The sequence below is a fragment of the Diuraphis noxia genome, unplaced genomic scaffold, assembly GCF_037042655.1.
Source record: "Diuraphis noxia isolate RWA-SAM2 unplaced genomic scaffold, SU_Dnox_SAM2 contig0001, whole genome shotgun sequence".
NCBI classification, from domain to species: domain Eukaryota; kingdom Metazoa; phylum Arthropoda; class Insecta; order Hemiptera; family Aphididae; genus Diuraphis; species Diuraphis noxia.
The window spans coordinates 39,089,044-39,105,036 of NW_028301711.1; the positions used below are offsets into that span (position 1 = coordinate 39,089,044).

General features: G+C 36.3%; 1 protein-coding gene across 1 annotated transcript in view; it reads right to left on the reverse strand.

The window, feature by feature from the left end:
* The window catches only part of LOC107167920 (uncharacterized), a 52,804-nt gene extending 37,310 nt beyond the window's left edge, over positions 1-15,494 (reverse strand). The window contains exons 1-2 of the mRNA XM_089215642.1: positions 14,544-15,494; positions 2,029-2,535 (exon numbers count right to left, since the gene is read on the reverse strand). Coding sequence (XP_089071768.1) covers positions 2,029-2,535; positions 14,544-14,828 — 792 coding nt within the window. The 5' untranslated portion in view covers positions 14,829-15,494. The remainder of the gene's footprint in view (positions 1-2,028; positions 2,536-14,543) is intronic.
* Between the last annotated feature and the right edge of the window lie 499 nt (positions 15,495-15,993).

Genomic DNA, 15,993 nt, shown 5'->3' on the forward strand with positions numbered 1-15,993 from the left:
TTTAATAACACCGCACACGCTATATTATAATATGGAAATTATCGGGAACGATGTATTATAGTATATATATATATATATATATTGTTATGCCCGGAAGCGAGTACATAATATTATATACACAACGATATAATATTATATATAGGCATCGGTAGTTCGGTAGTAGTTTCGCAGTATACATATAGAACTTCTTTATACATATATATATATTGTTTTATATTCACACAATACCATACAATGTTATACATATATATGTATTGTATATGTCTCAGTGTATTATAATAATACCGAGTACCATGGCTTGCACGCGACGGATACTGTATTATTGTACAACAATTTAACAACAAGTCGACAGTTATGTCCATTAGATCCCGAATGTCCGATGTATGGGTTCCTGCCTATATATTATTTATCGTTGGCGTAGTGCCAAATAGACATTTTATAATCAGCCATTATTGCAGTATATTATAATAAAGTCTCGGGACTTAAATGGGGCACATCACATTATCTACTATATAATACGATAAGTCGTCACTTGTGATTATATTATACACGGGGTGGCCAATGCACAGGAAATACTTTTTAATAATATTTCTGTATTATTATAATGCATATAATACGCGCGAATAGGTGTACGATATCCGTTTAAACTGAAAAGGCTTTGGTCTGCTCGTTAAGAAACTGCGGGATAAAGATATATAAATAATACCACTATCGCTCTACACGATGATAATATATATTGTATGTATAAGATCATGAATAAAACCTTATTTTGAGGTCAGATATCGATTTCACCACCTACAAAGCTCGAGCATTTCCCGGAAATCACCCGTCTATAATATACCTATTATGTGAATAATATAAAAAACCTATTATTATTAATGTGTTTCAATTTTAAATGGCTTCAAAATAAATGTATATGCTTTATTGCTGTTATACAACGTATTATTAGAGCCACATTAGACGACGGATTCACATCTTCGATACCTAAGTGTACACCGATCCATTATTATAGCGGGCTAGCATAAAAATATAATATTGAAATAACCCGATTAAACTGTACTTGCGTTACTATTAAGTCTAAACTATACCAGGTGATTTTTTTTTTAATCAAAGAACACACTTTTATATAAAAACAACTAATGTTATCTTAAATATTTTTTACTTAACTTATTTAGCTTATAAAAAATAAATATTTTTCAAATTTTGACTTTTTAATATTAATATACGTATTTTTAATCTCATAAATAAAATAAATATATTATTTAGCGTATTTATAAACATGAAAACCAAATTTTTGACGAAAATATTATAAGTTAGAAGTTCGTAAAGTTTAGATGAACAAAGTAGTAAATCAACCCTTTCGCCACTCAAGTATAATAAAGCATTCATCCAAAATTGAATTGTTATACATCGAAGTATTCAAAAATATATTCTACTTTAGAACAAGGAATTAAAATTGGATGTTTTCGTTTGAAATTATAAGTTTCAAGATAAAAAATTATAGTAAATATTTTTATTCAAAAATCTTGTTTTGTGACGACCTAAATTCGTATTTCATTAAAAAAATTATTTTATAAAACGATAATAAATTATAAAATAATGAATGTTGTTTGATAAAAATATCAACCATAGGTAATGAAATAATGACTAATGATTAAATCAATCAAATGTTGAATTCAATGAAATACATTTTTGTTTAACTATGTAATTCTTCACTTTTTTTTAAATCTATAAATATAGATTCTTTGAAAGACTGTTTTAAGGTACACACAAAAAATCCTAACCAATAAAATAATAATATTGCAATTAAATGCAAAATTAGTCGAATAAAATGTCGTTAATTTAATAACCATGAATTTTATACGACGTACTATGTATATTTCAGATCTATACCGTCACATTGTATGAATACGGGTTGGAAAGGAAAATCACACGGACTTACAACCCCCGTAAATAAAAGTAATATTATGATATGTCCGTTTCAATTACGAATAAATAAATAAATATAAAAAGTTTAACAATACTGACTGTCCAGCTGAAGGTAAACTGTAAGGCCAGGTTGCCACCGGCTGCACCACGGTTACCGATGTCCGCGGGTGAATTGGAGTCCGGCACTGCAGCCGCGGCGTCACCGCCAAGCGTAAACGAATTTCCGCCGAGGACGGGACTAGTGACATTACCGAAGGAGCAGTGGTGCAGGTGCGAGTTTGGAGTTTGGTGGTGATTGGAACCCGTGGCCGACGAATCGTCTTCGCCGATGACTACCCTGCCACCGGCCAACACGGACGAGGATGACCCACCAGCTGGCTGCAGCTGTTGCTGTTGTCGGCTCTGGTATTCGCGCAAGCACACCTGAAACAGTGTGTTGCACTGCGGTGCACCGGTACATTGCAGTGTGTTGCGCTGTGCCGATGACGGTTGCTGTTGGGCTGACGAGGAGGAATCGCTGCCACAACACTCGCCCGTGGCCAGTTGGCCGCGATAATTTTCAATCTCCAGTATTTGCAGCTCGAAAAATCCCAGTGCTCGGACGTCCTGTATGCGTGCAAAACGTTAAGAAAATCGATAATTTACTATATTATTATATGATATAGGTAATGGTATCTAACGCGATTATAATATATGTTTATAAGTTATATAATATAACAACAATAGCAACTACAACAATAACAACAACAATAACTAGGCATAAAGAGCAACGTGGCGACGACAACCGACAACGGACTTACCAATCAGTTCGCTCGATCAAACGTCATTCGTCCCTATAAGTAGGTGGTAATGGTATAGTCCGACTACGTTTATACGAATATAACAATAAACATTGTTATGACCATCAGACGTCATATTTTCTATCCGTCCTTAACTCTAATCATAATAATAAATAATAGTCGTAACTATTGGTGTAGCCAGTTATGCATGATATTCGGTCGATCGTATCATCTTGATGTAAATTGTACCCTGTATACAGTGAGTATGCAATTCGACTATCTAACAACTATAATGTAAAAGTCTATTATAATATGTAAGAAAACAACGACGATTATATGTATATACTGTTGGTATCAATGTATAATAGTAATACCTAAAAATTATGGAGAACGAAAATCGAGATTCGAATTAGCCATTAGGGGTTTAGCGAAAATAAACAACGAGTAAATCAGAATTAAGTTAAATGTTTTGCCGTGTCTAAAAGATGATTTCTGTCCAACCTGAGATTCCACAGCAGAATCTAGATAATGGTTATAATTATACCGTGATCACAACGACCAATCAGAATACGATAAAATGCACACGATAGACGACATATGACGAAAAGTGCTTGTATCAGTGGCGTAGCCAGGAGCAGGGCTGAGAGGATTGCAGCCCCTCATCACCAAAAAAAAACTTTGAGAAAATTAAAAAATTATTTTAATGGTCTATGCAAATTGGTAAAATATTCTTAAATTGTATTTTTAAAAGAAAAAAGAAAATTCATTGCTATTTTTATTATTTTTATCTATATGTGAAACTTATGGAAGAACCTGTAAATAAACTACTGTTGTGTAAAAATTGATTAGCCCCCTCCCAAGAAAAATCCTGTCTCGCCACTGATTTTTATTATTCTAAACTGATTGAAGGAGATTTTTTTAAGATACAAACCGTATAGGTATGTGCAACATGTAAGATGTAACCATATAGGTCTGTTACATTTTGAATTGAGAGTACTGCTGAACATTATGTTATCTACTATATATAATATGGTGCATGCACATACATCAACCTACACCTCCTTCGGACTCTAAACTCTCACGTCATGTTGATGATGGTAACGGGTGGGGGTAGTATAATTATATCGTTTCCGCCGCATATACCCGAGGGCACCAAATCCGTTAGCCCGTCAGGGCGGCGGCTCCGATAATTCGAATAATCGGCGTTTCGCCACCGCGCTTATAGCCATATACGTGTGAGCCAGTACGACACGAAGACAGCGATGATTAATAATGCGCTGTATGACGGCGGCGGCGGCGCCGAAATTGTTTCTCATGAAACTCCATATTGTTACGCTAATGACGAGGTAGGTGGTGCAGGAGTACCTTTTTGTGCAGACGGCAGTTAGGTAAAGTGTTAATTAAGATTTTATGTTTTAGGTTTTTATTATATGTTAACATCATACACGTATTCACATGGATTAAACATTAATATGTAAGGGGTTAGATTATTAACCAGCTGATTTAAAAATAATTGAAATTTAAACCTGACACTATAGGCATGTAACCACTACAATTTATAGAACAAAATTCAACTACGTAAAGGCTTGCAACGAATATCGAAATATTAAACACCCAATAACTCTATGGTGGCGAATTTCACAGGTGCGTTATCCTGAAGCTCTAACAAAAAACCTATACATTAAATGGTTACATTTCATGAACATAATTAGTTTAAGAATATATATGATCAAGAATACTTTATACATTTCAAATAGATTGTAATTGTTTATAGCTGCTAAACAGCCAAACGTTAATACAGTTTATTGTATAGAACATGGGTAGTTAATATTAGTGATACCTAACCCTTTAAATTGCCTACTTATAATGACTTTAACTCCATTATCATGAGCAATAAAATAAATGTACAATACCTTTATTGGGTATTCGTGTCCCTTTGTATATACAAAGAACTAGGAAGTGTATTGTTTATAGCATCAATACACTTATACTACATCCGTTTCTTTTACTGTAATACCCATATTTAAGAACTTTGTGCACAAATAATAAGCAAGACACATTTCCTGTCCCTTTTCTATTCAGAATTTCAGAAATTCAATGTAAATTATCTTTGTCAAAAAGGGATAGTCGGTAAACACATGAAATTTCCAATAGGATACAACAGGTATCCCATACGGCTGACCGTAACTATTATTAACTATTATTATTATTATAAATTTAAACCATGCTAAATAAACGACGCTTCAATAACTTATTATTACAATAATATCATAATACTATACAACACACGGTCGTAAACTCGTATAAACAGTTTTTGGACCTTTTGTGTTTGTTAATATACTCGTAGGTATAATTCTAACTAGTAGACAGGTAAGTCATCACTTCATCAGTAACAATACACATCCGGACCCAGCTACTACATATATTATAGGTAGGTTCCTATTTGAACTGTGCATAAAACGAACTCAATACCTTAATACTGTTTCAATATAATATAACTAATTATCGCATATAAGGTCGTCAGACACTACCTACAGGCCTCTACACATACATAAATACAACGAAGCGCGCGCGCGAACACAATAACTAAGTGCATGTCCATTGTCAGATACTTTATTTCGGGTCATCGGTGGCAGGACGCGGACCGGAGGGGGGGGGGGGCACGAAAACGATTGTTATACGTGACGACGCGACGAAAGAGCTCACACACATACACTCACGCGCGATAATAATGAAAATTAAAATGATAAATGATCAAGTGATTTGTCTCGTCGTTGTCGATCACCGACACACGCTAAACGGACCGACGTGGCGACGTCGTCATCATCATCATCAACGTGATGCATAAATATATATATTATATATGTATGTAGTGAGTGCGACGGCCTGGCCATTTGTTATACGTAAATTCTCACTAGTGTGATGGGGGGAGGGAGGGGGAGATGGAGAAAAAATCAGTCGCCCCGCACGACCAGTCTCTGCTTGGTAGATACCATAAAAACCTACCTAGGCCACGCGTGCTTTGCGGGAAATCACATGCAATATATTACTGTATACGATATTTGCACGGCGTGACGATAGCGATGAAGGCGATTTCGAGAATAAATTTTGTCATCTCGTTTTTCGTAGGTATAAAATACGCTCGTAATGCAATAATAGGATAATAGTATACATGCATTTATGTATCTGTTACTAGTGTTACTATATTAATAGTATATTTTATTATATTATTTAATATATTAAATAGAACGTTAAAATACGTCTGCGTGCGCGATTATAATAAATATTTTCCGCCGAAGATCGCGTGAACCCTTTCTTTTTCCGTCGTTTAAACAACCATCCTAACTTATGAACACGCATGCTAGACCGCCGTATTAATCGCGTTTTTATTATTATTATTAAAAAAACGCGTTTTTGTGTCGTATAGGAAAAAAATTCACGTCGTCGTGCTAGGTTTTGTGTATATAAAGTCGCGTGTGTGTGTGTGCATAGTGTGTCTGATGTAGCGCACGAAGACATGGACTATACACGACGACGACGACAACGAGTTGCGTGCCGGCTGGTCAGCGGCGTTGCAGCGGCTGCCACGCGGTCCGGGCGTGCGTGCCACCACGTCCACCGCCCACGTAACGCGTGTATACGCGCGCGCGCGCGCGCTCGAGCTTGTATATAGGTATATTCACAAGTTCTCTCACTCGGCAATCCATCTCTCCGCTGCTGATGTGTACATCTCCTCCTACCACCGTCTCCCGCGCGACTCGTATATTATTATTATTCGTCACGACTCGGCAGGAAACTTGCGCGAACATCACAACGATATAATAAAATACCATATAATATGATATATAATAACATACATCCATGTATATCCATGCCATGTTATTGTATTATATATGATATATATATATATTATAGAAAATGATGTCGTTGTATAGGTACACGACATTTAACCAAATTTCGTTGCGTTTGTACCTATACGTTATAGTCGTAAGTATGCATACGTTGCGAGAGTGGACATAATATACCGTGGTATATATGTATAATAATGTATATATATATGCACATATTTGCGTTAGCGATATCATTATTGATAATATTATACATTATACCTATACCGTCGTCGTCGTCGTCGTCTTGGTATACACTCTATAATGCGTGCATATACATTATATATACGCGCGTGCAGTAGCGAGTATTACGAATGATTTTCGAGGACGGCGGTATGGACCGTAGAAAATCGGAGAATATAACTATGCGTGTCCGTCCAAAGTATATTGTAAAAAGCGGCAAACCGAACGACGGGAGCGATGGTCGGGCCTTGAGTGGGGTTGTATAGGTGCGGGCGAAATGCAATGACGTGTGTAATAGGCGAAACGAATATAATACACCGCCCTCCACCCACCACCCCACTCGCCGCTTCTGAGTCGACGACGTGAGAATAGAACTGAAATAAATGGAATACATTTTTTTAGAATAATAGAAGGTATATAATAATAATAACAATAATAATGTGATATGTACGCTCAGTATACACGGCGACTGCGCGTATAAAACACGACCGGAGTACCGCGGCGGCGGGGAAGAGGGCCGGGCTTAACACCGCAGCGGTACGTGATTATTTCGACAGTACCACCGCGTCTGGGCGGGGCTTGGGCGGCGTGACGATGCGCGTATTCCGCGGACGCGGCCGAGCGAAAAGTTACGGCGCCGGCCGCGAGACGACAGAACGAAAGTCACTCCTCCCCCAGCAACGGCGACGAAGGCGGCCGCGGCCGTTGTCAGCGGACAGCGCGCGTGCGTCATCCTACCCCGTCGAGACCGCTCACCGGCAAAGCCCGCGGCGTGCGCGTGGAAAGCATTTCGAATGTATCGCGTGATTTGCAAACGTCGTTTTTATTTAATTTTACATTCACAGTGTAATAATATGATAAATGTTCATTAAAGTGAAACGTTAAGTTTTTGCGAAATTTTTAAGCGATCCAACGGAAAGAATGAAAAAAACAGTGATCTACAAAATTATTATCATTATCAAATCGACTATATGTATAATATTAAAATGTTTATACTCGATATTATTGTGGGCCCCGAAATCGTATGCCGACTTCCGAGGAGGGTCTTCGGAGTCGTTCCCCTGCCACGATATTATATATTATTACATTTACACGTGTCCGGACGAAACATCGCGCGGCTGTACCAGTGCTGTAACACAATAGTACATATTTAGGGTGACACGAGTGCATGACTGGCATGACGTTTTTATACGGGGCCCTGAAGACCTATAGCTATAGGGCTCAACCACAAGATCCGTTTTAGATTTTTTTTCAACTATCCGCATTATATGTTGGTATAGGTGTGACAGTAATTATTATTTGAATGTTATTTGAAACAATTCACATATTGAGTACCTACAGAAAATGTATAAATTATGTTTCGGTTAGTATATTCGCTGCAGTATTATCATGCGCGGGTAACGTAATATATACATATTATATGAACGGATTATTTAAGAAATCTCTTTTGTATATATCTTTCACGACGATCGTGTCGCGACGGTCGGCACACGCACAGATAACATCCATCGCAATGTACCTAACTAATCCATATAATATATTTATGCGTCTGTATCTGTACACATATCTTTACCGCGAACACAATAGTGTTCTAATAGAGTACTCTAATGTCCATGATCCATATACGCTAACAGGATAACTTTTTATAATACTTCACGGCGGTGATCGATCGAGCGGGGTGGAAGGCGCATATAAATGTTTAGCCATCGTGGGTAGGTATAAGTATATATATTAACGTCTAGTTACGCCACTGGTGATTGCACTACAACTGTAGCCGTTGGGTACACGTATTATAGGTATATTGGTACCTACGCCGTTTGTTATAAAATTTATTCACTCTACATTGTTATAACGAACCGACGAGGACTAGAAAAAACCTAGTTTGCGGGAACCGCCGTCGCTGATGATAATGCTATACATGGGTGCCTACCTATTATTATACAGCGAGAGAAGGTATACGTGGTCAACGGTCGTATAGAAATTTATTAAACGATTGCGGGAAAATACTGCCACCCGACTGATCCGGTATCGGTATACGCAAGTACGGTTGAGCGTGTGAGTATTTATGTACGAGTGACTCTGTACCCATGTATGCAAGTGTGTATATGTATAAGTTAGCGTGTGCGTGTACGTGTGTCTAAACGTTTTATCGACCGAAATAATAATTATTATTATACACACGAATTTGTTTCGCGCAAAAAACAACACGCACGGGCAGTGCGCGTAATTATATACAGCGGCTGTTATGGGATGAAATTCACGCGAGATCTAAGTACACTGTTTTGCGTATATCAAACCGCTATCGCTATGTGCGTGTGTAATAATAACCGAAACTTTTCGAGAAAAAAAACTCGGGTATTGAAGGCAGCGATCATAATTAAATGGGTATAAATTAATAATATACCTATTACCTATACGAATAGGTCTACTATAATATTATGTTATGTGACGCGGCCAAATACCACTTACACGGCACTATGCTATACACAGTCTTTTAGACGATGTCCGGAACAATGTCAGATTCACCCAACGACACAGCTATTAACAAACTGTTGTACCGACTAAACCCCATTCAAGTTCGAAGATTGGCGATACTATAAATAAATATAGAAACTAAACTAAAGTTAAACCTATACAGAAATCGCATGTATTTCACTCACGATATCCAGATCTAAAGATCTTCCTAAGTTTTAGAATTGTATATGTCTTGAAAACGCAGTAGATCGGTTAACGTAAATTTTATAGAGATAAATTCAAATTCGACCAGTTGGAATTTATCTTTCTCGCTTAAAAAAAAAGGATAATGACCGGAATTCTTAACCATGTCCGTCAACGTCCAAAGTCCGTTAATATTTCCATCATACACAAAAAAACACACTCATAAATAGATTCGGAAACAAACGGATGTAATGTTACGGTAGTACATACTTAGAATAGACACATAACCTACTAAAATAAATTAACAACAATAATTGAGACTTTCCAATAAAATGAGAAAAAATAATAAAGTAATTTAAGGTAACGAAGACTTATTCAACAAAAACAATACCTATTCATTACACAAATATATTTTAATCTCCATTTTAGTTATAATATACAAAATGTATAAATATAAACATTGTTGTATATTATACTTCTACAACAAATATACAACACTTATTTATACTTTATAGTTATTTACTAATTTCAATTATCATATAATTATTTAACAGAAAATTGACAAAAATTAATATGAAATAATTATAAACCTAACTAATCGTATGTACGCTTCAATGAACAGTATAGAATCCGTTAAATGTGATTACCTCCGGACCTAGTTATCAATATACCGGACTGATAGTATAAATTGAGATTAGACATTTTATTTTCAATTAAATAATTTAATCACTTGGTAAATATATTTTAACATTGTAAATTGGAATACTCCGGCATCATAGAATTAGTAAAAAATGATAAAACTTCATAGCAAATCAATATTTATTTAAATTTGGTATGAGCTCAAGTCGCTCAAGATAAATATATTTTTTAATAATATTTTGGCATATTGAATTCATTAATCAGATAAAATGGTTACAAAAATAGTGTTAGAGATTATAAACATAATTGAACAACGGATAATCAAAAGTAATATTGTTTAACACAGGGGTGTCCAACCTTTTATGAAGACTGGACCACATCATAAAGGTAGAAGTTGTTGTGGACCACATACTTTTTTTAAATAATAATACATTCAAATTTAATGATTAAATTATATTCAATAATACAACAATACATTTTTTTATAATTTTACTATAGCGAATAATAAGCAGAAATATTTTTACAAATAATAATATTTAATTATAAGTGAACAGAAAAATATATTTTTTTATAATAAACGTGTGCGTCGGCCTTTACAGTTAATTTGATGTTTTATAATTTTATATTCTTAAAATAAATTTGTTCTCGTAATATTAATATTTTATATACAATTAATATTTAATTCATGGTTTTTATATCGAAGTAAGGGCCACATCAAAATCTACAATGGGCCACGGGTTAGACACCCTTGGTTTAACACTTTCGATAAAAGTTCAGGGTTAAGGTGATAAGTTGATAGATTTAGGTTCCATCACTGGATGGACTCTCTTGCCATATTATTCATGTAAATAAAAACTCTGTATGCTTGTTATCATATTTTCCTATTTATGTATGTATCATATATTGTTAATTACTTATCTAACTATAAAAAAAAAGTAATAAGCATATTCTGTCATATTGCATAAGTGATTCAACTATTTAACCATTATATCATTGTTGACGGGAATCTCTTATATCAGTGAGTTATATGGGCTAAATTAATAAATTAAAGATTTTGGTATTCTTGCAATCAGATTTACTTGTGAATAAAATCTCCAATGTACTATCTGCATCTTAGAATGATTGAAAAATAATAAATGATTTCCCTAATGTGTTACCACTGCTACCTAGTGTTACCTACATTAAATCATTGATGAAATACCTCCTATATTCTACATAACAATTAATCAATCGGTTACCTGCAACTATAAATTTTTTATGATATAACTACAATCTGATTTTTTTATTTAAAACGTTTTTCGTGTTTCCTGAAAGCTATACTTTTTTTACATACCTAGTAGGTTTATTTCCGATAACGTCGGCGATATAATAATACATCCCCTAGTGTATTAATAAAAATTTAAAAAAATTTATTAAGGTTAATCTTCAAAGATTTCTTTCATATTTCTTCAATAATATAATGTTTAAACAAGATATGGCTCGCTTGAAAAAAGTTTTATGATAGGTAAATTAACTCTAAATATCAAAACTAATTGCACTTTATTTAAAATACAGAACTAAACTTAGCATTTTCATACATTCGTAAGATGGAAGCGACAAACACATGATTAGCATCATCTTAGCTTACGCTTGAAGAACGTGAAAAAAAACTAAAATACTTCCCTTCTGTTGTTCAGAATTTAAAATTTACGAAGTTGTGATTTATATACCTAATTAACCTTTTTTTCTATTATGTACGACATTTAACCAAATGTTTTTAAAACTAACAGTACCTACTAGATATAATCAAAATGTTTACATCAATAAAATATAACTTGTTTACTTTAACTGCTTTTAGACTTAAATTCTATTCAAATATTAGTAATTGGTAAAGTAAAAACTATCAAATATTATTATTTATAATCAAATGAGAAAAAAACACTTTCGTAGGTAACTTATAAAAACAGATTAATTTTAAGAGGATTTCTTATTATATCCAAACGGGTTGTATCCTTCGATGTGTTCGTTATCCAAACAAGTTGTCAAATGTCATTCAAACAAACTCTAAAAAAAAGTTTAATATTACCCAAACATGTATCCTCAACAGCTTATGTATCGAAACCCCTCTACTATTGACAGCTTCCACTCAACCCCTCATTATTACAATGTAGTCATATTTTATTTTATTTGTAGGATATAATAAAATATATGTCTATATCATGATACACAATAACTTTTTCCATTCATAAATAAAAATTATAATGTAGTTGTTTTGCAATAATTATGGACCGTACTTAAAACGCACGTGAATGTGGTGCAATACGAACTTTCAATGAAACTGTAATAAAAACAAATTGTTATCATATTTTATACAATGCGTGTAGGAAGACGATGTTTTCATATAAATTTCATAATATTTTTAAAAAAATTTTCACAATCGGCAACATTCATATAATATACCTATTACTATATTGGTGCCTCTATACATTATTATGAATGAAAAATATTACGCCTGCACAACAATATTATTCAACGTACGAGGATCATATCTGCCTACAGCCGACGGCGCTCAGCAATATATTTTAATGTACGCACGCAAACAAAAAACACCCGCCACATATCATATTATTATATTACTCGTTCGGCCCCGGCGGTGCAGGTGTCACACACATCACAGATTACTTATACCATTGATTTTTAAAACAAACAGATAAGCCATGATATTATTATGAAGAGCTATTCGACTACCAAACTGCCCGATCTCACGTATCCACATTATGTACATTGATCTGCCACTCCTTGACAACTGCACACCACCGCACCCGTCAGATCTCTACACTAAATATTATAATGGTAGGGTATAAGTGTATAATACCTATATCATATACTACAATGTTGACAGCGGTGAAAGAAATTATCTGTGTGTAGCCACCGCCGAACTGAGTATACAAGAATCAATAATTACACTTAATATGATAAATATCGAACAACTGTATAAATATGGAAATAACGAAATACAAAATAAAATATATATTATACGAATACGACGTTTGAGGCGTTTCTCAAGCATCCAAAATCCTCATTCATAAATAGTGTTGTTTGGGCGACTGATACTATTATTTAAAAACCTGATACACCAGTATAATATGCCATTGTATGAGGTTAATTTGCATCAAACAAAATACTTATTACCTATAATAAATATTTTAATTATTATTGTTGTTGTTATTATTTGTACGCGCTATTATACTAATATACACGTCATAGTATTATGTCTAACTACAGAGATAGCAGTAATTGATATTTACGACAAATATTAATTTAGTTTAATTTAAATACACACGGCTGGCGACAGTCGTGGGAACCCGTCGTCAAACGACCAGTGTATATACATATAGTTGCCGTACCCCCACCCCGTCGTCCCCATAAACACGATATATATTGCAATCGTGGATAGAGTCTGCAATTTGACGAGAACTATAAAAAAAATATGTTTTTTTATAAAATATATATTGTATAAGTATAATAATATATAGGTACCGCGCGTGTAAATGCGTGCCACATAAACCGCGCACATATCGCGTACGTCATTTACACGGCGTCAAACACGTCACAAACGCCGTGCATAAGCATAATCATATTATAACGCTCGATTATCGCAGCAATAAAATTAAAATAAAAAAAAAAAAAATGGAATTAAATATGTCTAAAAAAGTCGTCACGAGCAAAGTTCGTATCCGACGGCCGTCGTCGTAAATGATGCATATACATCTGCGATACTAAAATAATGTACAGCCGTTATTGTTATATTGCCGTGTGTACTTGCCTTCATCATATAATATAGTGTAGTATAATTATTATTATTGGTGTCCCTATACGGATTCATTACCATCACGTCACGACAGGCGTCGGAAAAACGATTATATTGCTTCGTACTCTATACATATGCGTAAAATGGTCGGAATAAAATTCGAATTGGACTTGAAATGAAACAATTACAAAGGCGCCCGTTGAAGGGGGGGGACTAAATGGACCATTACCCGCCTGGAATTTTGTAAACTGTATAATATAATGTAATTTAATGATAAATGGGGCATATTAACATATAGTTTATAAAATTCCATAAATTAAAGTGTCTTGGTATACTATAATTATTAGAAAACTAAAGATTATAGGTACCTATATACCAAATTAAATACTAATTTTCTCACTTAATTTTAATCTCGTTCCAAGTGGAATTTTATTTTACCGGCGCGTTTGAACAATATTATTATATGATTGAAATTTGAATTGAAATTTTATTTGAAATCGATTTTCTGACCACGTTTGGACCTTGGTATATAGCAGTGCACATATAAAATATATATATGCCGTACATAATATTAAATACATAATTAACATCACGACGACAACTCCGTGGCCGTGAGGAGATATCGGTACAATTATTACTGCAGCGATAAAATATTTCTAGAAAAAAATTACACGTTACCTCGATCGCGGTGGTCAATAGCATCAACATAGTGATGATCGCAAGCGCGAACTTGGACGGCCCGGACGACGACTGCTGTCTTGAACGTCGGCGCGACGGCCGTGAACGCTCGGTGGGTGATGGGTCGTCGGTTTTGTAATCGTCGTGAATCTCGCAATGGCAAAAAGTTGGACGACTTTGCGGCGCCGTCGTCCACCCGGTCCATCTTGGCCGCCATACCCACTTGCTGCTGCTGGTAGCGGTGATCGTGGTGGCGGTGGTGGTCATAGCGGCTGCGGCGTCCATGTCGGGCGCCAGCGGTGCCCGTCGGCGGCTTAGCGGATAATCGGCGAGCGCGTCAACGGCAACGAAGAGATCGCCGTCCCGCCGGTGGGCTCCTCTGCGGCGGTCGCCGATTCCGCCGCATGTGTAACCTCCACATGCGGCGGCGGCGGCGGCGGCCGGCGGCGGAATGACGTTAATAATTAATATTCGGTCTGAACGTTAAGTGGTTTTTTACCGTATTCGTCCGATATTGTACGGTTCGTTCGACACACTGAAAGCGTTTCGCGGCGCACAAAATTTAAATAATTTTAATTGTTGTACACGAGTAATGATGCTGCACGTCGTCTGCAGGGACCACCTTGTACGAAGTGGAAAACTATACTAATTCATCGGAATCGGAAAATCGACTATACAAACAATTATTGGCGATACCGGCAAAATATCGTCGTCGGGTTACGGAATAAAATTTAACGGCGACACAAAAGCAAAACCGCGCCGGCTTTCCGTTCGTCACACGCGCGATCGGTAAACATGTACGCGACGACAACGACGATAATGACAACCGTGCACTACAACTACCGCCTACTACTAGTGAAAAGTGGTGATACACTGCCGGGCAGGACGGCTCTCGCTAGAGGCACTGCGGCGGCTGTACACGTCTGACCACGGGCAAAAAGCGGCGGGAGTATCGGAGCCCGGAGCGGCGTAGTGCTTCTGGTAGTAGAATAGCGCCGTGTAGTAAGTAGTAGTAGTAGTATTAGTGGTGGCGGCGGCGGCGGTGGTGGTGGTGGTGGTGGCCGTTGGTGGTGGTGATGAGTACGGTGCCGGCGGTGGTGGGAGTACATAACGAGACGGCGACGGCTAACGGCGGCGGCGGTGCGGAGGGTAGCCTCGCGGCTGCGGCGGTGCCGGTCACCGGCTCGCGGGCGCGCGTCGCGGTGGTCGTCGTCATCGGCAGCGAGCGGCGGCTACGAGGCAATGCCCGAGGCCGCCCGCTAGATCACGACGACTGCGACGAGTGCAGAGATTTAGTTTGCCGTGTAATGTACCGATCTATTTAGTTAACTATCGATATGGTACATGACGTACATATTATAGTCTGTACGGATACGTTTTAATTTATTATAAATCGCGAAAGGGATAATGCATGAATAAGTCTCGTTATTAGCTGCAACGTCCCGCAGCG